This window comes from Idiotropiscis lumnitzeri, chromosome 14 (assembly GCF_059441095.1).
Source record: "Idiotropiscis lumnitzeri isolate Australia: NSW breed Sydney's pygmy pipehorse chromosome 14, RoL_Ilum_1.0, whole genome shotgun sequence".
Taxonomy (NCBI): domain Eukaryota; kingdom Metazoa; phylum Chordata; class Actinopteri; order Syngnathiformes; family Syngnathidae; genus Idiotropiscis; species Idiotropiscis lumnitzeri.
Window position 1 is genome coordinate 14389178 of NC_142404.1, and position 24618 is coordinate 14413795.

Genomic DNA, 24618 nt, shown 5'->3' on the forward strand with positions numbered 1-24618 from the left:
CGGTGAGCAGAACCAGAACAGTTGACTCGATTTGAGCAGCACGGTAACACATTATTGCCACAATTTCTTCCCACTGTTTGATGGCGTGAGAAACAATTAAGAGGCACAATGACGACTAGAATGAGAAGCCATCGCCGCTAATGGAATGATGTCTTGCTGCCGCAATGGTATTTAACACGCACAACAACGGGGTGAGCATCGACCTCCCACTCGGAAGCACTTTAAGCACCACGCCTGCCGTAAAAGACGTTCTAATGTGCTGCAATTTGCGTGAGATGATGATGGTGGTATGGTTAGAATTGAAATCTGTAAGGTTCCTGACGGGCATGGGGCATCTGGCCAAATTTCATTTGGTCAACAATTGGGTAAAATTGATGACACCATTTTAAATTTTTTCTTTAAGGATGGAGGGATCTGAGTTTTGAATGAATGTAGCCTCAAAATATTGCGATCAAACCCATGCTTACCACACAGACACAAATGCTTTTTAATAGCTTTGTCCACATTTAACAAGTCCCGCACTATTTTCGTTTGGGTTGTGCAGGACTCGCATGCTTCCGCTAACAGTTAGGGGTTGAACCGACTAGTCGATTTTGCGACTCGTCAACGGTTTGACGTCGACTAGCGTAATCGTCAATTACGTGTTTCGGAAATTGATGCGTCGCTGGAGTCAACAGGTGGTTGGTCGGTGCAGCAAGTTAAAAAAAAAAAATCAAAAATCGGAGTACTTGGTAGCACTTGTTGTTACAATGCACCATTGAAAATCCTCGGTGACAATCAGGACGATTGTTGACGGCGTAAATGACATCAATGCAACTATCATAACTTTAGCGGTGACTACACCCAAATAAAAATATGCCGTGCAATCGCTAGGTACAATATTACTTGTGGTTTCACAAACCACACAAAAAAAATGCTCCTTTTGGAATCTGTTTTGTTTTCGACAACGGTATTGACATTTGGGCTGCAGCAAGTTTGACTGACATCACAGAAAACAAAACTGATCCAGTAGGACGACATGTCACAGGTTCTTCCGCGGCTCGGGTGATTTTTCAGCCTCCACTAATGTAGCCTCGAGCGGCTAGCCTCAAGCAAAGACGAGAGGCATTGATTTGGGGGGCGCTTTGTAATTTCACATCATCCACACTATACTATTTGTAGTTAGACGTTTTCCATCAATCAGACGTAGACTTCCCGAAAGCGTTCTGAAGTGAAAAAGTCATTCACGAAACCTGCACTGGCTTCTTAACTGTTAATGGATTTAATGTGATAAATACGGCAGAGGCAGAAAATAAATAGATTTCACCGCAAGGTAAATCATGCCCGTGTTGTTTATTAATACGAGTGATGTTATTAATTCTATTTTAAATCAGCATACATGTGACAATGTGGTTTTTGATTGGCCATCTGGGGAGTTGACTGTAGGTCAGGGATGTTCCAGATGATTAATTCCTGATTCGGGCTCACTTTTTGGGTCGCTATTCTCGTTTGATAGAAATATAAAGCAATCGGAGAACTTTTAAGAGTCATTTGGTGAACAAAGAAACGGCTGTATGCTCTTCAACCATCTTGGAAAAGTTGGCCTTTGTTTTGACAGAGAAAGCCTACAAGTTCAAACCCTTTTCAATGCAAATGCGAGTTTGTGGGGGGAAAAAACATGTACACAATCATGTACATGAATAAAGAAGACAGGAGAGATTCATTTATTACAACACACATGAATCAAAACACTGTTTAGTGACATTTTCAGCACGTGGTCCAGTTTATTTGCCTGATTGGTTTGGCAGTGAATTTCAAACATCCAGATGTTTTTTATGGCACTGGTGTTGTGACACCAATAAATGCTGATGGCATTCTTAAGATTCGCAGTACAATAGCATACATTTTTTTCGAGGCTTCGTAAACTGGTACTGTGAGGAAACACTTCAAGGCTTTTACGTGTGTTTACGATGGCAGTGTCCTAAACAAGTGACACATGACAGCGGTACCTTGACTTTCGAGCGCACGTACGAGCCGTCAATCAGGTTCGTTTTTCCATTCGAGTCAAAAATCTGAGATGCAAACAAGATGGCGGCAGCGAACGACATAACATCCCCTCAGCATCACGCATATCAACTCTCAACCTGAAATCTGATGAACACGTCAAGGTACTATTCGATTCCTATTGTCATCATCACCACAGGATTAGAACGGCACTCTTTGGAAGAGGATGAACACATTTAAAATTGAGGATAGCAACTATTAGGAAGACCTTTCGAAATGTTTCACGATGCAGCAAAAACATTTCATTTTGGTCTAAATATTTCTCAACAGGCTGCAGTAGTGAAGGGAAAATGAAGCTTCAAATTTGCTTCATGAACCAGCTGTTGAATTTTTTAGTCCTCTAGATGGCGCTGTTGGTTTAAATAAAGGCTTTAAAATATGCCAATTGAGTGTGCTTTCAGCCCAATGTTGAACAGAGAGTGCCATCTACTGGAGTCCAAAAATACTACAACTGGTTCATGAAGCAGATTTAAAGCTTCGTTTCCCCCATCACTAGGCTGCAGCTGCCTTCTTGACCTTGACCAAACTATTGGAAAACAGCATTATGAAAGAGAAGAAATTTGTTCAGACTCTTAGAAAACGTAGTCAAGGGCAGAAAAGGAACCACTAGCCTTGATGTCCAAATCTTCTGTGTTGGTGTTCTCTCTGCCGATAGTGGAAGAGGCTGGTGGAGTCGAGCTCACCTGCATAGGAAATTGCCTCCGCAAAGAGCTTCGCAACCTAGACGCACAGTGGAAAAAAAGGTTTAATAAAACGCTATAGTTTTTAAGTTAAAAGCGTCTTTGAGTCACCAAATTGTACACTGAAGAGATGTAATGTAAATGACTGACCTGGTAATTCGTGATCAGTGGTACGCCATGATCAATAGCCATTCTGCGAATGAGGAAGTTGTCCTTCAAGTGCCGTGTGTTGTTGGTAGGCAAGTTCACTACCAGGTCAATTTGGCCCTCGCTGATTAAGCTACGGAAGCACAAAGAGACAAGAGAGATAAAGTAAAAAAAAAAAACAACTCTTATTTCTTTGTTAAAAATGCTAGAAAATAATTTTTTTTCATGAGCAAGAAATAAAATATTTGTTGAATTGCTCAACTTGGAATGTGTTCAAAGTTTGTCTGTACATTCGTTTTACGCCGTTTGATCGGAAGGTCTAACTGGAAGCAAAAACCATTGCTGTTGGCTCACTTTTATTCGCGATATCGGCAGGTATCGCGGAAAAAACTAAGAGCTCATTTTCTTCACAGGTATTTGCAGTACTGGTTATTTTTATGTTTTATATTAGGTTACGCCCAAAAGGGTCGCATCTCAAATAAGATACATGAAAATGAACAATGTGAGCAATAAGAACGTGTTATAACGGATTAGATTGGAAGCTCTCAGTCAGGGCAGATTGTGTGCTTTTTTTTTAAATTCCGATGGCATTATTCTGGAATTTTTTCTTACTCTGCCAACGACACCTCTCCTTCTCTGAGTCATATATATCGTACACGGCATGCCTTTTCATGCTGCGGTGAGGGATCACGAATAGATTCCAAAAGATGATCCGAAAGACAGATGACAGAGGTAACGCGGGTCGTGTTCCTCTATAAAGTGTCGGCCTGTGTGTCACCTCGCACACCTGATGCCTGGCAGACTTTTGTGTGTCATCGTGTGAGAGTATAATCCCTGCAACACCTCATTTCAAACAGATGGCATCGCCGTCACATCGTCGTAATATCTTTTGTGGAGGCGTTGCTCTCGAACCAAAGTAACCTTCAAGGTGCATCAATTATTGGACACAGCTACAAACTTGTTCGAAACATCGGCGGTGAACTGAAGCAGCAACAGAAGACAACGCCTTGTGTCTATTATGTACTTTTGCACTTATCGCAACGTGTGTACTTTCAACCAAGCGTGGGCAAACTACAGCCCGGGGGCCACATGCGGCCCGTTAAATATTGTAATCGGGCCGGCCGAACTTGAAAAAAAATTAAATGAATAAACCTTATTAATCTTTTATTCTCTAAATACTGTGGTGTGTCAAATACATATATTTTTGGTGTAATGCTTTTGTTCACTTTCATTTAAAATTAAATGTATTTTTGTTCTCAGATGAGGTGAGGTTGCCAACACACTCCATCCATCTGCTCCTCTGTCAAATTTCAGAATCCATTGTGGCCCGCCAATCAAAAGGTTTGCCCACCCCTGCTTTAAACAATATTTTAATTAATCAATCAAACTACAAATGTGCAATACCTTATTAATAATAATGTGTCAAATGTGTAAGACAGTCATAATAATAATAAACGCTTTCCCTTTTGCATTTGACATTGCTGTCATGACGATGTGGAGGAAGACTTTGCTCTCCATGTTCATCCCCAAATGCAATGAAGTGGACTTCTGAGTCGACTGCTCTCTCTTTGATGTCGGTGGCATATAACAGAGATAATGAAGCAGGTTTGCCCTCAGATCTCAGCATCATATGCTGATCAGTTGCCCGAATTTGGAATTTAAAGAAGGTTTACTTATGACTTTAACATCCCTTCAGGGGATGTTTGGTTCCACTTTTAGCAGGCAGACTTTGTTGTGATAGATATGGCAAAGACAACACATCAGGGTGAGAATAAATGATCCGCTGACCTCTTTATACTGGGCAAACCGGTCTGTCCTTTGCTGGGCCAGGCGACTGGAGTTGCTGGTACATCATTTGCACAAAGCCAAGCTGAGGTGGATTCCGTTGCATAGAGCTGCAGGACGGTAAAAAGACGGGTAAGAAAACACGACAACCATGTGGATGAAACACGTTATCATTACCCACACACAGACACCTGTGTGGGTCATCTCAAGTAGACCACACACTATGAGATTGGCCAGAGCACACATTTCTTAAACGCAAATCATGTATCCTATTACTTTTATATTAATATTTACATGAGTATCAGGCTTTGTAAGAGTAGGCATTAGCAGCTCTATTAATCTCGTCAACGTTGGTGAACATAAGATGCTTTCAGTACCCACCTTAAAGCCATCCTCTTTCAGTTGATAGGCTGTAGCCAGGAAATTGGGTCGGAATGAATGCTGGCATCGAAAAAGCAGAAAGATACCAGCAATAACAAAAAAATTGCAATAAATTCAACATGTTCAAATGTTGTTCCCATGACGCTGTTTCACTGTAGTTTGTAAAAACATAATGTGAGATTTATCAGACGGGCCATGTCTGTTTAGAAAATTAGATGTACTGCAGATCAAGCCATTCAGAAACTCAGACGTTCTCCCGTGCATATATACATTAAATTGTTCTAACAAAAAAAAATTATTCATCAACATTTAAATATTGTATAGTTAACCACATAGCCTTCAAACCGAAACCCTTCACTAAACCCTCGAGATACATTCACAGTTGTGTTCTGGATCTGTCAGCCATGTTGGGGTGTATTTGTGACCCCAGGCATTTGCCTTGAAGTGCTCCACTCCCCCAAGGGTGCCAATTACACAGCCTTTGTAATGAATGCTTTGTTAAAGTTGGATTAGTCAAACTCACAGTTTGACAGCCCATAGTGACAGCAGGACTTAATTACGCAAACTCATGTATGTGGCGACATGAAACGGTGCAAGCGTTTGGTGGCTGGCCTTTTCGCAAAACAGGTAAACCGATCATTGTGATTCTAGAGCTGTTTTAAAGTCGTTCAGCTAGCCAAATGAATGAATTTGAGAATAAGTTACTTAAAAGAGGGGATCTTTTGTTGCATTGTATGGTCCAGGTTGACTAATGAGTAATTTCGTACTTGGACAAAAAATGTCAAACAGGTCTTACCTGAATCCCGATCAGAATGCCTTTTTGCGGCATCTTAAATCCTGTGGAAAGCATCGCCTTCAGGAAGGCTGAATAAATGTTTGGTCCAAAACAGGCAACCTAAAATAAAAATCAAACTTTATGAGCCCACAATGCAAGCAAATTTATAGAAATGAAAGAAAATACATTGTCAAAACTGTAAAAACTGTCAAGCTAACTAGAAGAAATTGAAATTCTAAAGCCCACCTGGGAAAATAATGTCTTGTAAACTTAAGAGGAATATTAAAAAAAAATACATTTCCATTTTCAGCTGCTATATCTCATTTAGTCTTGAGGTATTGTATTGTTAACATACTTCTCCAGTAGAGGCCATCTCACAGCGAAGTACAGGATCTGCATCCCTCAGACGTGGCCAAGAGAACATGGGTGCCTGATGGGGAATGTAAAGACAAAAAATGTAGTAGTCTGTTTAGCAGAAAATTAAAAGCGCTTAATATAGCAAATAAATTGAATATTAATCGATACAGTACAGTGTACATTGTAAATTTAAAAATATATATATATTTTCAGGACAACTTGCGACGCCCCATAATGCAAATAATTGTACTTTTAATTGTAGCTAATGAAAGAATTACGTAAAATAATAAAATGGGAAAAAAAAAAAAAAAAGAATATTCTTTTACAAAGGAAAAGTTCAGAGCAGCCAAAAGTGGTTGGTGTTTGAACACACACAGAGATGGGGACCCACCCGAGAGATTCATCCTTGAGGCGAGTTATCGAATCAGTGGACTGTAATTTGAGCATACTAATGTCCGAAAGAACAATGTGGGGAATGTGGTAAAGCTTATCATCGCACTGCTCAAAGAGCGCCAGAAAGAAACAGGACTGCCCACATTTCCGCGTGAATGAGATAAAATGACACTTTGCGACCAAGAGAAGAACATTTCACATCGGGTGATGGGTCATATGATGTCAATCGTTTTTAAAATGCTTGAGGTGTACGCAAAAGAACAATGAAAGACATTGGTTTGTCATTCTGCTTGGGCATTGTCCAGAAAATACTTGAAGTAAAAGTAAAAGAGCTTTTATGATTTTGCCATATTATTAGATTTGAATAATTAGTGACATTCAAATGCATCTTGCATTTTCACAACCGTAAAATCCCCCTTCAACTGAAAGCACCGAAGCATCTCTTAAGTCTCTGTTCGAGTTAATGGAGAAGCCAGAACCGGGACGAATACTCTCAAATGGCATCCAACAGGTCCCGGTCAAGTTCTTTTTGGACGACATAATCACAGAGGTCAGTCCTGGAAGGCAGGTGGATTTTGGTCAAAATCTGGTTGCCCTCACTAAGGCAAACGAGAACGGAGCTCAAACTATCAAAATCAAAAAGTGACTGATCCTGAAGCGAGGCCAACGACAGCACAAGCATTGAAGATACGCTCAACTTAAGCGACAGACAAACATCACGGTCAATTTCGGACGGAAGTGGAAGGTCAGCGGAGCTCTGACAGAAGGGGAGCACCTGAGCAAACTGGCTGCGATACATTTATCGTCTCTAAAGACGTACTTGTACAAGATTGCAGCATTCACATTTTAATTACTGCCTTCATGAACAGAGATTGAAAACGCCTGCGACTAACTTCTAATGGGTTTGAGTTGCCATTTTCTAATGGCGAGTCTGCAAGCACAAAGCCCAACAGACAATAAGAGAGCTTCCCCATCTCCATATCCCGACTAACCACCTACGCTTCAGAGACAGAGAAATTGTGAAAGCGCCTCAACAATTTTATCTCAGGGTGCCAGCCGAGCTGAGGAAAATAAAGTCAAACATATCCACTTCATATTGTTTCTGACAGTGAACCTTGTCAGAGGTGGAAGAAACATCTTTTGAAAAACATAACAGTAGATGGCCAAGATGAATATTTGATATTTTCAACACTATAAAAACTTGAGAGGATTCTTCACATGAATATATGAATCGTTATTTTAAGGTGCTTTGATACAACAGCCCCTTCAGTGCGTAATGAAACTCACGTATACTTTCCCCGTCGGAGCGGTTTGTTTTGAATAATCAAATCAGGTGAGGCTTATAACCAACTCTGGCATCGGTCAGTTGGTGTGCAAAAACGATAAAAACTTGATCGTGACAAATGAATGAATCTAATCTGACCCTAAACTGCATAATGGTCCAAAATGTACTCTATTGAATCACAATTCCTCGCAGCGCAGTAATTTTTACACCAGCATTTGATATCAATGCTGTTGCTGCCAGGCTGACTTAAGACAAATTTGGCTTTTTAATATGATCGCTGATTCTTGATCACGTCCGTCCATCCATCCATTTTTTTAGCCGCTTCTCCTCACAAGGGTTGCGGAGGTGCTGGAGCCTATCCCAGCTGTCTTCGGGCAGTAGGCGGGGAACACCTTGAAGTGGTTGCCAGCCCATCGCAGGGAAATAAATAAAAATCAAATCAATGGGGACTTGCCATGAAAGACAACAACATGGCCAAAAAAATGGAAGACTGTCAGAAGGAACGCGCAAAGGAATGAAGAACCCAAGATGATCTTTTTTTTTTATTCTATGGTGATTTTACACTAAAGATAGTGAGAGTTGAGACACGTCAAGGGGGTTTATGTAAAAATGGATACCCAAATAAATCTTCTTAGTCCATGTCATTTTTGCCATTTTTCTGTTGGGAAAGGCAGATTTTCAAATGAAATGTCTCTAGCAAGTTCCCATACAGAGTTAAGGTAAACCAAAAGCATTTAAAAGTCGAGCGAATTGCGTATTTGGAGCTCTGATTAATATTCGCCACCTGCATGCCCGACTACAAATTGAAAACTTTTGGTGGCTGGGAAAGTGGAGGATTATACCTGCTTGACTAGCTTCAAATGACAACCATTGTTACAGCAGCTCAACCGTAATTAGAGAGAGAAATTACTTTAAAAAAAAAAAATGGCTTTGGAACAGCTGGCGAAACATAAACGCTCTCTAATCCAATCAAAGAAGTGAGTCTCCAGGCTGGTCGAAGAAAGCACCGACTATACCACTCCGCATTCCCCACCATTGTCAGCCGTTTGGATGAGGCAATAAATGCTGCCTTTGTCATGTGATCCAACATAGTATAGAAAACTAGCATGTTATGTTGGTAAGCTAAATATGTCATCTAATAGTCCTATAAACGCTTCTCTGCCTCACCTTGATACCCACGAAGTCTACAGGAATGATGGGTCTCTCTAGCGAGGGCAGACCGGCCTCATCCACGGGCTCTCCAACCATCACTTTGGTTGCCACGTTGATAAAGTCCACACCAATTGTTTTGGATACAAAAGGGAAGGAACGCGACGCTCGCAGGTTACACTCGATCACCTAGAGAGCATGCAATGCGCAACACACATCATTTTATCGAATAACCAGATAGATCACAGGTGTCAAACTCAAGGCCCGGGGGCCAGATCTGGCCCGCAACTTCATTTTATGTGGCCTGCAAAGGGCAAATCATCTGCATCAACTTCCTGTTTCTAGCATATTTTCTTCACTTTTAACAACACTGAGATATGAGATATTGCCATTGATTTGTTACCAATCCTCCCCTTTTAAAATAAATTGAAAAATTGATGAACAATTACTTACTAGCTTCTGATTTCAAAACTGGCTTTCCAATCAATTTATATGGGTTCACAGTCATAGCGGCCCTCTGAGGGAAACCACAACTACGATGTGGCCCGTCCACAAAAATGAGTTTGACACCCCTGAGATAGATGATGGTAAACATTCACACAGCCATCTCACTGGAGATGATCACCTACCATGACGTCGTTGCCTTTCACCAAAAACTGAGTGTTGAATGGCCCTGATATTTCAAATGCTCGCGCTATCTTTTGGGTCACCATCTTGACCTGAGAGTTTTTGAGAGAACACAATAGACATCAGCATCCGGCACGTATTCATATGCACTGTTGTTGATCTCAGGACATGCGTGTGTGTGTGTGTATGCGGCATAATTGACCTTTTCTAAGGACCCTTGGCTAATGGTCTGTGTTGGCAGCATTAAGGTAGCATCTCCTGAATGGACACCGGCATCCTCGACATGCTCCGTTATTGCATGGACCAGTACCTAGACACATAAAGATTAGGCCACAAATTAATCCTAATAATAATAATGCAATCTGCCTCCAGACACAGGTGCGTCTGCTTAAATCTGTATTTTTTCATTAAGTGATTGGGCACATTTGCTTTGATGTGCAATTATTGTTTGTCGACAATTATGCAGTATACTGCAAATTTGTATTTTGCCACAATGATACTCCCAAAGCCAACAGTAACAGTATACAATATAATGAAGAAAATAAAAATTATTACGTAACATGTAACTAAAATTCAACTATACCTTCCCTCTATTGGCAACGGCATCCATTTCCACCTCCCGGGCACCACGAATGAATTTGGTGATAACCACCGGATGCTCCTGGGTAAAAGAAAATATATAGTTTCATTTCTTTAACGAGGAATTCAAATCTTAAGATGTTCAATGCAGTGTTCTGATTAATATTACGTTTGTGGAATTTGAAATAAGCAGTAAAATCCACCCATTTTTGTACATCTCAGGAGGCGGCCATTTTGCCACTTGCTGTCGACTGAAAACAACATCACAATTGCTGAGGGCTCAGATAATGACCAATAATGGCTAAGCTTCAGAAAACAAGTGGAAGAAAAGGCCACTGAAAAGCAAAGAGCTGACAAAACAACTAACGAGCTTGCTTTGGTGCACTGCAGGTAGAAATGTGTGCGCATGAAGTACGGCATGTGTGTATTTTCTAGCCTTGAGTACTGTATTGGTTTTTTTTTTGTTGTTTTTCTTTTTTTTTTTTTGAAAGGGACAGCTGCCCCTGAACCACTTGGGGGTGTAGTGAAAAAAAAATGGGCACACTCGGCTAGCCAACAGCTACATCAGCTGCTAGCAGCAGATAATTGAAAGCAGAGGGAGAACTCAGCATGATGCGTTCATGGACTGTGTGTGTGCATTGTGTGCGAGTGTAGTATGTGTGCCTATTACCTCATGTAAAAGGAAGGACACACGCTCATGCACACAATCACTCTCTCTCTCTCTCTCGCTGTCTTACACACTCACAATGGTTGGAGACCGCTCTCACCTGGGACACCTGGGCGGCCTCCTTCAAAAAGCGCTTCATCTCCTCCTCTCCATGAGCGACGTTCATTGCCGAGCCACTGGTGAAGCAACAGAGGCGGAAAGAAAAGGATTGAGGCGGAAGGCCACATGAGAAGAGGAAGAAGCAAAGAGGAGCGCATTAAAGCTTCAAACACTCATTATATTTCGGTTGCATCACCACCGGGAACAAGGTCTGGAAACAGTAAAAATGGCGAACAAGCAATGTCGCCATTGAGATGAAAAGCACCGCGGGCTCTTGAAAACAAGTTCACAAGTTTTTCTGGGACTACGGCTTGTGACGTTAGAACGCTCGCTGGGTTATTCTTTCGATTTGAACGAATGGGATGGGGGAAGGGGGGGGTTAATTGGGGGGTCGGATGACAGATGTGAGCGACATAAGGAAATTTCACAAATAGAGTTTCTTAAAATTCAATCAATGTAATTTTTGCCAAACAACTGTCAAATATCACATGTATTATTATTACTTGTGTGTATCAGGGGTGGAAGCAAGCAACTGGTAGCAAGCATCACACCATTCAAAAGTGAAGTTTACCTGAGAACAAAGGATGGACGCAGTAGGCAGGGATAGCCCACCTGGTTAGCAAAGTCAAAGGCATCGTCCTGAAAAAAAAATAAAAAATACAATACGTACAGAGAAATTCTACCAAATGTCATAAAGGAAGAGAAGATACTGTATATAGTCAACTGATTCATAAATAAATCATTATAAAATGTGGAGTACTTAATTTTTGAAAATGCTCTGTGGGTTGGATTAACACAACAATTATCAGTTAAAATTGTAACAAATGAAAAAAAAATAAAGACCAAAATGTTTAACCACTTGAATTTGAAACAGCACATACACACTTAAGACTTCAGCTTTGGAGATTTTAACCCCAAATTTCTGCCATGCAAGAAGGTCATGAAGAAATTTCTAAAATATCTGTTCTGAGAAATTCAAACAGATGACAAAACACAACCATCAATTGCTTCCTGCAACAAATACTTGATCAAGTCATAAAAATAATGTCATGTTTGCAATTTGAACTCGGAATGGTTTTACACACTTTGAAATAAAGGACAGTGTGTGCATACTGATAGAGGTTGCAAGAACCTGTGTGGTGATCCTGATGATCACAAAACAAAACAATACGTTGTCGCCATCTAGTGGCAATGTCAAGAACAAATATCCTTTTTTTTTCATTTCTCCCTCCTTTCTTTCTCCCATACTTTGTACAACAATTATCTAACACTAAGCAACACACAAAAAAATACAGTCCATATGTGTCATTTCAGATATCACTTTCGATGACTGACAAGTCAACATGAATGAAGCACTTGACACACACACACACATACATAAATTCAAGTCTATGTGGCTGAGGAAGTTGAGAGCAGGTTGCAATCTCAAAGGGCCATCTAGTGCATTAGTTACAATTCACCATTGCCTCTTTTCTCATACCCACTCCTCACCTTTGCCATTTCTCCACATTCACTCATAAGCATGCCACGATGACAGATGCAAGCATTCCGCAGCTCAGATGGCATTATTCTCGGCAAACAAAAACAAACTATTCAAGCTCATAGACAGACACGACATTATCTCCAAACAATCGAATGGTTATATGGAAACTAGCGTAGGAGAAAAGTAATAGAAGAGAATGATTTTAGAACGGCTCCATACTTTTCCCCCCTGTCCTTCATGCATGGTTGAAAAGATTTCATTCCTATTCCTCCGAGGAATGTGGCTGGTAACAAGTCGAATGTTCAAGACACTAGAAGTGCCTAATGCTTGATTGGTAGTCCAAAACAAAAAGGCTGCACAGTGTCATTCCAAAATATATGACCCAGCCACTCTGTAAAATTCAACATTTTCTGATTCTGATTTTTTTATTCCCAACTAAGAAATCAAAAATGCAGTCCACATGTACATATTGTATAGCAGTATAATATTTGCACTGCTTGTATTTATTATAATTGTTCCCTTACCAAAGAGTTGAGGGCCTTCCACGGGGCTTGCGACACACCGATGTCATCTAAAATTCTGGAGAATACGGAGCGCTCCTCAGCTCGGTCAATCTGCAGCGGACTTGTTCCCAAAATGTTCACCCCATTCAGGTGTAGAGGAGCAGCAAGGTTGTTGGGGATCTGACCTCCCACTGACACAATGGTGCCGCTGCAACCCTGGAAAGCAATGGGTGGAAAAAAAGGGGGAAACAATTCAAAAAGAGAATAGAGAAGCAGAAAAATAAGGGAAGAAAAAAAAAAAAAGAAAAAGTCAGAATATACTTGGTCAATATACTTTATCCTACTGCCAAACACCTACCAACCAAGATTTATAGACTGTGGCCAATTGTAATTATTTTGGAAACTGATGACAAAGAGAAAAGATGAGACGAACAAAATCAGTTCATCTCAGCTGTGCCATGAGTTTAGTTTATCACCGGAGGAAATGCGTGCGCCAGAAGAAAAAAAAATGTTCCTTCAACCTTTTGTGAACAGTTTGAGCTTCCTTTTTCAGTCTGTATCCAGCATGATGCCGTTTCCATGGCAATGCCAGGTGGATCCTGAAAATCCTCTTCATTATTCATGGGCTTACTCCCCTGACCAGGGTTTATCTTCAAGCTCCAATACCGAACACACACACACACACACCTACCCAACCCCCTACATCCCCCTCCCACACACACACACACACACATTGAAACAAAGCTACAGGGTTATGTAGCTGTGAGAGTGAGATTTATGGTAATGCGGGCTCTCTGAACACACACATCTTTAATCACACTGTGGTCCAATCACAACATTTACTGGATCCCGAAGAAAACTGACACAGGTAAACGTCCACAGAACAATTGATTGGGGAAGGATAAGTACCGTGAATGGTTTTGAGCATCATCTGCCTTATTTACTGCAAACTGGGCTCAACACTTGGCAAATTAGATAAGTGAGGCACAGTATATGTAGTATTGACTTGGGTGAAGACTCAGAACATTAACCTGGCGTAATACATGAAAATACATTATAACCTTGAAAGTCTTGCTTCCCTTAGCCAGAGGGCTCAATAAAATTCACAGTCTGATATAAGGATATAAACATGGACATCTGTTAATGACTCTTGCAACATATTTATTGTAGGCGGTATAAACAATTAAAAACTTTGAATTTGAGATCATGATGGAAGCTTCGGAAAAAGCATATCAAGATCAAAATATTAATAGAATAGTGTTCATTATTTCTCGGACTCTGATTTGTTATAACCAAGTTCTTTACCAAGACATAGAACAGCCTATATTAGAGATAAGCGCCATCTTGCGGCGGAATGAGAAATTATCTCCATACAGCATAAACAGGTTTTCCGAACCATACATTTTAAGCAGGTAACATATCCATTTATGTTATGTCGAATCGGGCTATGAAAAGAAATATCGAATAAAATCGATTTAAAAAAAAAAAAAACTCTTCTTTTTTTAACCTGACTCTATATTCTCATCGCTTGGCAAGCAGGCAGAAAACACAGAATATGTATTTAGCACATCCAAATGGTCACTGTGTGCTGACCTCTTGTTGAGTGATGTCCAAGATGCGCTCCAGGGTCAGCTCCTCAAAGTACAGACGATCACACTCATCAAAATCAGTGCTCACTGTCTCGGGGTTATGGTTGACCACCACTGTCTTCCTGCCAATTTGTCTCAAGGCCCTGATGCTTGACACTGCACACCAGTCGAACTCAACACTGCTCCCTGGTGGACAGAGTAGATAAAAGAAGGCCGTGACCGGTGGCGAAGCCTCTCAAAATGCAAGTATGCCAAATAATACATAAAGGAAGTTTAAATTAACTTCAAAACATAATAACTCACCAATGTGATAGGGTCCACAACCAAGAACCATAATGGACTGGTCCTGAAAGTCCAAGTCATGCTCCTATTGAATTGGATCACCAATCATCAGTAATTGGGGACTTTTTTTGGTTAATTCATTTAAATGTGTTTCTGTTCTACAACTCTCCACTGAATGAATGAATGAATGAATGAATGAATGAATGAATATATATATATATTTTTTTTTTTTAATTGACAACCTCATCGAAGAAAATCATTTCAAGCCTCTCACCTGGCCATGATAGGTGCAATACAGGTAGTTGGTTTTGGCGGGGTATTCTGCTGCCAATGTATCGATCTGAGAAGTAAACATTTTAGGGAAGAAAAAAACGTTATCAGTGGCTCGGATAATGGATGGACGGGTAGAATGCTCGTTTTGTTCATTGTGTTAATATTTTTCAACATATTGCAGATGCATGCGCTCAAGTAACCGACACTGGAAGCTCCAGACAAGAAATGAGTGTCTCCCACCTGTTTGACCCAGGGTCTGATCCCATGACTGAGCCTCATCTGTCTCGCTGCTCCCTCATTGACCCCCAAGATGACACCGAGCTGACGGTCCGAGAAGCCATCCCGCTTGGCCCTCAGAAGCAGCTCCTTTGACACCGAGAGACTATAAAGAATGGAATTTAAACAGATACCGCCCCTGCGAAGTCAAATCAACTTGCTTATATCCATTTTATATCCTCTTCTCATTACATTCAAATGTCATTTTGGCAAAAACACAGTTTATGACGCAATTTAAAATGATCTATTGATAGGTCTTAGCTGGGGGTCTTTCAGCACTAACAAAAAGAAAGAAAACACGCAGAACAGAGCAGAAATGTATATCGCAAAGAATGTTTTTCTTCAGTGTCCATAGAAGCGATCACAATCTAAGAACCAACTGAGTGATGCACATATGTAATGATTCTGTGGAGCACGGTGCCCGAGGGCCACCTGAACTGGACTCTGAGGGGCATCCATCTGCCAGCAGCCCACTATAATGTGTCCATCTCTATCGCCGTTCCCCCAGAGGCTATACAGACTACAAGAGGCTGACACATGGAAGGCTGCCCGTACGACAACCAGCCATCCATTATTAAACAGGAAGAGTGAGAAGGAATAAAGTCAAATTCACAGTGAACTCTTCTGCAAGAGGAAATGGACTGAACACTTAAAAAATGAGAGAGAATGACTTCCATCTGTACAATACTTTATATAATTATACTTTCTTGTCTATTTGAGGTCATCAAAATTAGTATTATTATTTTAGGTATGGAAAGGCAGCATCAAAGAGTTCTAGACGAGAGCAGACGCATCGATGTTATCGCCACTTGGGTCCTCGTGCTAATGGTCAAACCACCTCACAAGTTTGATCATAGAATTTCTCAATATCAAATATAATTTTATCTGTTCCACATAAAGTTATATTTGGGCAAGTCGGATGTTGTATTTCTTTACATTGTTGTAGGATAACAGATCATCAGCCGCATTATTAGTTCTTAATATTTAGTGAATTGGTTTAATTGAATGGTTATAAACCCTCCGAAATTCTAAATATTAGAGAAATTTACGATAAAGTACCTTACATTCCATTACCTTTTGTAGTTTGCAAGTTTTTGCTCCAGTTGTGCTATCCTTCGGAGTTTGTGCAGAAACCACATGTCAATGGCTGTCAACTGGTGGATCTCATCTACACTCATACCGCTGTGCAGGGCCTTGAGGGGTGAAACATGAAACAGATGGAGCAGAGCATTTATAATTCTTCATAATCAAGTTCGTCATTCTTTCTTCTCGTTGCAAGGGCAGACATCCAACACATTTCTTTCAATAGAGTCTTCAAATTCTTTTCATAATCAAGGGCGGCCATTTTGTGACTTTCTGTCAACTGAAAATGACATCACAGTTGCCCAAGGCTGAGGTAACGACCAATCACGGCTGACTTTCTGAAGCTGAGCCATTATTGGTTATTAGTTGAGACCTGAGAAACTGTGATGTCATTTTCAGTCAATAGAAGTGACAAAATGGCCGCCCCCCTGAGATGGCTAAAACAGGTTGATTTTAGTGATTAACTCAACTTGCGTAAACGCAATATTAACCAGAATGCCATGTTTCGACTAGTGGCCCTGCATAAAAGTTTTTTTTTTAAAGAACATTTTGGGGTTGACGTCCCCTTTAATGCCTGTAACAACTTTACTTAATGCATAAACTGCCATCTGTCTTCCCAGAGAAATATCAAATATAAGTGCACCTTGGCAATGGAGAAAATTCTAGTGCTGGAAGGCACAGCAAGCTCCCGTTGCAGGCTGTGGGTGTTTGTCCAGGCTTTTTTCAGAGGCAACCGGGGCACAAATCCATCCACTGATGGATGGCACATCCTCAGGGCCTTCTGCATGCTCTCTTCAAAAGTACGTCCCACTGCCATCACCTAAATCCATTAGATTGATAAATACGAGCACACCAAAGTTTGTGACGTGTCCTAATCCCCAAATACAGTAAGTGAATGATTGTCTGATACCCCTCACCTCTCCAACACTCTTCATCGCACTGCCAATTTCACTTGACATCCCCTGAAAGCGGTCCAGGTCCCAGCGGGGGATCTTGGTGACGATGTAGTCTAAACTGGGCTCAAAGCAGGCTGTGGTCTTTTCAGATACGGAATTCTTGATCTCAGGCAAGGGGATCCCAAGAGCTAACTTAGCAGCTACAAATGCCAAGGGGTATCTGTGACACATGGGACGTCATGCAAGGAGACCAAAATAATCGATAAGAGCTCAGTAATACACGTGTTTATGACCAGACGGGGTTTTAATTCTAAAGCAGTGTGGTGAAAGTGATAATGCGCTAACACCAACATCCAAAATGTGGTGCACACGTATCATGGTGAGAATGTGACAAACACGATGAAATCAGGTTGTGACTTCAACAGAGTGGAAAGCTTTTTGCTTGGCAACCGTTCATGACACCAAAACGAGACACGGCAAGTATTATGTTTAATGTTTGTTCACTCCAAGAGCCGCATTTCAATCTAACTAGCAATGTGGGAAATATAATAGTGTACAGATATTAATTCTACATAGCTGAAATGAATGAAAATAAATATACACCAGATATCTGCTGTTGTAAAACTTCTAAATGTGCATTTCAGCTTTTGTATTTGATCCCATCTCAACTAATGTCGCGGCAGGTTCAGTGTAATGCAAAGCCGTAGCGCTTACCCAGTGGCTTTGGATGCAAGAGCTGAGCTTCTGGAGAGCCGAGCGTTAACTTCGATGATGCAATACTCCAGCGACGATGGGTGCAGCGCGTACTGGATGTTACATTCGCCGACAATACCAAGGTGGCGGACCACTTTGATGGCCGTTTCACGAAGCATGTGATACTCCTCGTTGGACAACGTCTGGCTCGGTGCCACCACAATCGAGTCACCTGGAGATGAGGCATAGGAGAGGACAAGCGTTACTAGTGCAGTTAAGTTAGGGTTAGTGTTCCCAAGACATTTTTATTCTTTGATATATTATTGTTGAAATTGGATCTAAATACATACGAAGAACTGAAATAAGGACCAAAAGTATAATCAAACATGATGAGGCGTTTTAATACCTGTGTGAATGCCCAGCGGGTCAAAGTTCTCCATGTTGCAGACGGTGACACAATTATCTGCCACGTCTCTCACCACTTCATATTCCACCTCCTTCCAACCGAGCAACGACTTCTCCACCAGGATTTGACTGCTCATCGCCAAAGCCTAGAAAATAAAACACACATAATAAAACATCAAGTACATACGTTATCCGTCACAATGCAGAGAAGATAATGACTGTGAGAGTCATTCCACCATTTTCAATGTTTCCCATCGTAATTGGGACGTCTGAAAACCAGTGGCCAAAAATGTCTACTTCATGGCAAAGCTCTTAACATTCTTACGTTGTTTGCAATTTCCTCCAGTTTTTCCTTGTTGGCACACAGACCTGAGCCCAGACCTCCCAGGGCATACGCTGATCGCAGCATCACTGGGTAGCCGATCTGTTCTGCAGCTTTCAAGGCATCACACACCTGCAAGTGACAAAAGACACATTTTATTTTTCAGTATTTATCGCAACGGGAAATGACTTGGCTATGGAGCTACTGCAGAACCTGTTATCACACTCGTATTCTTACAGACTCCACAGCCACACTGGGTGCAATCTTTTCATCGATCTCCTTGAGTTTTTCAGAAAATATCTGCCTGTCCTCCGTGGCCATGATGGACTCGACCGGCGTTCCCAGGACTTTCACTCCATACCGCTCCAGGACACCCTGCTGGAACAATTCGACTCCTAGAAACAGCACAAACCAACATTATGTTATGAATACAACTGATTTTTTTTTTCTTTTCCAAAGTCATAATCTATGTACATTGAATGCAAATAAAAAGGTTTCGTCTCACCACAGTTGAGGGCAGTCTGTCCACCCATGGAAAGCAGAATGCCATCAGGACGCTCAGCCTTAATCACATCCGTAACAAATTGCGATGTGACAGGCAGAAAGTAGACCGAGTCAGCCTGCTTGGTGCCGACTTCGTTGGTCTGGACTGAGGCTATGTTGGGGTTCATGAGCACGGTCTTCAGATTTTCTTCCTATAACGTTTCAAAGTAAGTTACTGGGTGAAAATGATATGATACGACGACAGTAATAGAAACAAAACGTTTTGTCATCATCGACTAACATTAATATGACAATCTACATTTGATAAATTGCATAAACGTTTTTGTCACCTTCAACGCCTTGATGGCCTGAGATCCAGAATAGTCAAACTCTCCAGCCTGACCAATAGACAGGCCTCCAGAACCCAGTACCAGCACCTTTGAAACCTTGACACACACAGAAAAAGTTGAAAGCAAAACAGACGCAGCAACTATAGAGCAAGTTCAGCAAAATGCAGGCATTTAAGACAGGAATGGGCAACTGGCGGCCCACTCACGCTCGGAGGCCCCTTGATTAAATGTCCCGTTTTCTATTTTCAGGAAGGGTGGGGGAGATTAAAAACGTGTTTCCTCTACTCCAGTGGACCCCCGAATACTCTCGTCTGTGAATAGCGGTGTTCCACTGCACAGTTTAAAGTTGCAATAACACCATTCACCACTAGTTGTCATACTTGGCTTTGTTGTGCAGGCACCAGGTCTGATACTGCCCTATACCGGTGATTCTCGATAAGTGTGTCATGGCACACTAGTATGTCGTGCACAAAAGTTGAACAAGTTCATTTAAGACATTGTTACTATTTTTGACAATCATACTTGCACTCTGGGAGGGATGCACCGTTTCTTCGGCATGACTGACACGATGTTGGCATTTTTTCCTTTTTTGATCAAGGCCATGAAGGTATCAAAAAGGAACTGTAGAAATAAAATGACCCCCCCCAAAAAAAAAAATCACAATATTATAAAAGAATATAATGAGGGGATACGTGGCATTGAACTGTATTTGCCATGCTATTGCAGCATGGCAAGTCTTGAAATACCTCTGTGTCAGTGGGGCCGCCTTTAGCCTCTGGGTGGAACTGAGCTGTGAAAACAGGTTTAGTGTTGTGCATGATGCCCTGCGAAACATCCAAATTTGATGTGAGCGCACAAAATCAAGTCAACAGTATTATAGTCTCCCTCATGGAGATTTCTCCACTTTCACTCCATATTTCATGAGCGGAGACCAGAGCAATGTTTATTCATGGAAAAGAAAAATTCATATGGCATGTTTTCCTGAAAGTCATTTCCAACGAGTGAGAAACTAACCTCATTTGTGCCATCATTGGCATTGATGAAAAGCGGGTTCCACCCTGGGGGGAGGGACTCGCTATCTATGCCATAACCATGATTCTGCGCAGTGATGAAAGCCTGGCCTGTCATCACATTCAGTACCGGCTGGTTCTGACCTCTGGGGGAAAACGCATACAAATGATACACATTGCATCTATATTTTATTTGCACCTGATTGAATTTCAAGATCAGTCAGATACGGTCATCACAAAAATCACAAGCATTCCTTATGTTGGGTAATACGGCTTTAGCTACAGCGTATGATGCTGAAGCCACTGAAATATTCTGTGCTAAATTAAATTCTGAAGATACTCACCTGTTGCCCATTGGTAGCTTATAGGATTTAGCTCCAGCAGCAAGTGCAGTGATCTGATTGCCCATACAGATACCAAACACGGGCTGGGGACGATCGCTCTCCAACACCTACATGGAGCATAATTCATTAGATTTACCGTATGTCCTCGACTATACGACACGCCTGCATATAAGCCGCAGCAACCCTTAAAAAAGTGACATACAAGCCGCACCAGACTATAAGCCGCAGTTTTCTATGTTGAAAAAAAATTTGTTGTTTACTTTGTACTGTGAATACACATAAAGGTACATAAATGGATTGTTAAAACAGTGCATTTTAACAGGGCATCAACTTTGCTAGTTAAATCAGAACAGACCCAAGAGAAAAAAAATAAAATAAAATAAAAAAAATCAAGATTTATTTAGCGTATTTTCTGAACTATAGAGCGCCCCTACTGGTGAAAAAAAGTCCACAGAAAAGCCACACTGTTATATTAGCCGCATGGTTCAAAATATAGGAAAAGGGTTGTGGCTTATAGTCCGGAAAATACGGTAATCTAGTAGTATATCAAAATGTAAAATGTATTTTTTCTCCTGTGTGACAGTTCATGTAAAAGATGACTAAGTTGTCTCTGCAAAGTAACTTTTACTGCACCTCTTTGAATGTCATATGAATTGTATTTTTTTTTTTTTTTTTTAATTTTAACTGAAAATTTATCTCTAAAGTTAATAAAGGTTTATGTTGGCAAAACTGCACGCAGGAGCTGATTAAATTCCTAATATTTTTTGGGATGGAATCACATCATAATTTTGTTATGAACATTGTAAATGGTGCATTTATATCTGGTGTAATATCAAAATAATAACCCACACTGATTACTTAATAGACGGTTGGATTGAAAAAAAAAAAACAAATAGAGAGAGAGAGAAGACAGCTCTTGTCGTACCTTGCGGACATTGTGAATGAGTGCCTCAGCGAGGGACGGATCTCCTGGTCCATTGGAGATGAACAGGCCGTCATAGCTTAGACTCAGCAGGTCCTGGTCCCATGGTACCAGGTGAACTTCTGCACCCCGCTGGCACGTAGACACATTTTATTTGAAGAATAAAGAATCATACACTTTCACAAAGAAATCTATGGATTTACCAAATAAAAGAGGCCTACAACTTCATCAAACTGACGAACATTCAGGACAAATATTATGTTCGATGAACAGACATACTAATGAACAACGCAGATGGACACTGAAACCGTTCCAGAACCTCCCCCCAAAGATAAAATCTTGATTATGAGTCGCAGCGAATTCATGGAGCGACGCCAATGAGAAGCTAATTTTCACCCCAGCTGGTTGACCATTAGTAGTGACTTTTAAAGACGGATATTATCATTTCAAATTTCCTGACTCATGCAGTGAAATGTTTTCTACTTTTCTAGAGGGATGTGGAGGTTAAGGGTTTTACATTTTCTTACCTTAACCAGCAGGCGAATTATGTTATGCTTAATACCACAATCAACTGCGACTACTTTGACGGGGTTTCCTTTTCCAAACACTTTGGATTCCTGAGGAGTGAGAGGAGATAAAAGGAAGAAATTAGCATTTATCAGAAATAAAAAAGTACAATAATAGCTTTGTGAGAATTAAGTAAAAGATCCCTTTACTTTTGTTGAGACCTCGGCTATCAGATTTTTTTGGTTGGGATCTGATATCTCAACAGGTTGCCCATCAAATTCAATCTTTCCAAGAACAGTGCCCTGAGGGAAAAAAGACAAATCGGGAATGGGCCTTGAAGGGGACATATTATAGAAAAAAAATATCTTTTTCATTTTAATTTTGAAATTACACAACCCATTAAATTATTTTTGGGCTGCCTAAATCCCAAACTGTGTCCAGCCAGTATGACAAAACAGATGATTTTATTTGACAGCACCTTGTCTCTGATGATCTTGGTTAACATTCTGGTGTCGACCCCAAAGAGTGCAGGAACCTTGAAACAATTGGGGGGAAAAAAATTGGACAATTTGAAGTGAGTCCAGGGCGTAGAGTCATGAGAGCACCTACCTTCTCTTCTCGTAGCCATTGACTCAGAGACTTAACAGAATTCCAGTGACTGTACTCGTGACTGTAGTTTTGAACCAGAAGTCCAGATACCTCAAAACACAAAAACACAACTTATATACTTGGCTCCAGCTTACCCTATTGAGGCTAGGCAATATTGAAAATGAATTAATATTCATCAGAAAGTCAGACGTGATATGTCTTAAAATGAAAAAATACGGATTTAATCCATGAAATGTTGCAGTGCTTCATACCTGGATGCCCTCAGACTCCACATGTTTTCTCAGGCCGAGGTTATCCAGCTCTTGAGTGTTCGGTACACCATAGTTCCCCACAATCGGGTATGTCAACGTCAAGATCTGGCCCCTGTAACTGGGGTCTGTCAAGGCCTCGGGGTAGCTACAGTCAAAGAATGAGACAGTGAGAGGGTTGCATGGTGATGTTTGAGGTGGATATTTTTTTATGGTCTCACCTACCCTACAAGACCGGTATTGAAGACCAGTTCTCCAGCTACTGAGGCATCATAACCAAAGGAAAACCCTTTCATTTGGGTGCCATCATCCAAGACCAGACGTGCTGTCTGGGCCTGGTGAGTTGAAAAGATCATCATCACACATTGAAAAAAAAAAAGTGCTATCTAATAGAGTCGGACTGTGACAACACCTAAACTAAACATTTTTAAAAGAAGGAAAGTGAGTACATGAGTTGGATGCTCGACACCTTATAGAACAGTTTGATTGTGCTTTGAATGCTCAAACGGGAATTTTTATTCTTCACTGTGTGCGTTGGGGTTGCAGACAAAAATGAATGATTATGTGAACATGAAGGCTGACGACCCACTGTGACCTCCATCCAGTAAGAAATAGTCATTCTTCTCTTTTATCAAATACACTCATCTATCCATTTTTCCCACACCCTCCAAATTTCCATGTTCTTCAAAAGAAAACATGAAAAAAACCACACATATTTATTCAAAAACTTTAATGCCACCTTGATATATATGTGGACTGTACTGGAGTGTCGAACCTTCACGATGTTATAATGTAGGTTAACAGAAATAGCACCAACCAATTCTTTGAATCATATCTGTACTAAGAACTCTGGAGACTCCAATCCACTTTCTGAATTTAAAAAGTCCATTTAGGCACAAACAATTAGGCCGATTTAAGGAGTACATTTTAATAAGTGATTTTAGATCATTTGTATTACGTTCCGAGACTTTTTTTAATGCCTCTAAATTGGAATTGAATGACTTGAGCATTTTTTAGACGGAGTTCGTTGCAGCCATTTAGTCAACTTGCTGGGGGATTAATTTTGTCGCAGCTAGACACAAACGACACCCCACGTTTCCCTTACCTTGACACTACAAAACTTCGCTGTCTGAAGTCTCAACCATGCCGGCGTTATTCCAACTTTGTTTCCGACTACTCGCCAGCGTCTCAGAGATTTGACAGCGCTGCAAACCAGCAGGATTTTGGTCATATTATCCAACAACGTCGCTCGCTGTTTCTCTACGACAGATTTCGACAATGTGCGATGCTTAAATTTGAAAAGCTAACTAACAGCAAGTTCAAGTGGTGATTTCAAACTTGGGAATGGATGAGTTAAAGCAGGACAACGGCGA

General features: G+C 40.9%; 1 protein-coding gene across 1 annotated transcript; it reads right to left on the reverse strand.

The window, feature by feature from the left end:
• Positions 1 to 1710: 1710 nt before the first annotated feature.
• cps1 (carbamoyl-phosphate synthase 1, mitochondrial) lies at positions 1711 to 24618 on the reverse strand. Its single transcript, XM_088314593.1, has 38 exons — positions 24351 to 24618; positions 23471 to 23580; positions 23249 to 23393; positions 22998 to 23087; positions 22867 to 22923; positions 22598 to 22690; positions 22409 to 22498; positions 21885 to 22013; positions 20960 to 21066; positions 20620 to 20761; positions 20352 to 20429; positions 20128 to 20226; positions 19606 to 19701; positions 19278 to 19467; positions 19010 to 19167; positions 18776 to 18904; positions 18452 to 18596; positions 18067 to 18277; positions 17374 to 17572; positions 17100 to 17276; positions 16448 to 16566; positions 15338 to 15479; positions 15099 to 15164; positions 14846 to 14909; positions 14547 to 14728; positions 12975 to 13169; positions 11539 to 11606; positions 10969 to 11044; positions 10206 to 10283; positions 9825 to 9932; positions 9625 to 9714; positions 9014 to 9184; positions 6167 to 6241; positions 5833 to 5931; positions 5037 to 5096; positions 4659 to 4765; positions 2874 to 3003; positions 1711 to 2763 (listed from the first exon to the last, which is right to left on the reverse strand). Exons 1-38 carry the CDS (start codon positions 24474 to 24476, stop codon positions 2650 to 2652), a joined length of 4515 nt encoding a protein of 1504 aa, XP_088170719.1. The 5' UTR covers positions 24477 to 24618; the 3' UTR covers positions 1711 to 2649.

Bases quoted from the DNA above. Each gene is read 5' to 3' on its own strand.
- cps1 (XM_088314593.1), bottom strand. From the start codon at position 24,476: ATGACCAAAATCCTGCTGGTTTGCAGCGCTGTCAAATCTCTGAGACGC. The intron at 17,277-17,373 runs GTGAGGGGTATC...TAATGGATTTAG, and splicing joins CGATGAAGAGTGTTGGAGAG to GTGATGGCAGTGGGACGTAC. The intron at 4,766-5,036 runs GTGGGTACTGAA...ACCGTCCTGCAG, and splicing joins TGAAAGAGGATGGCTTTAAG to CTCTATGCAACGGAATCCAC.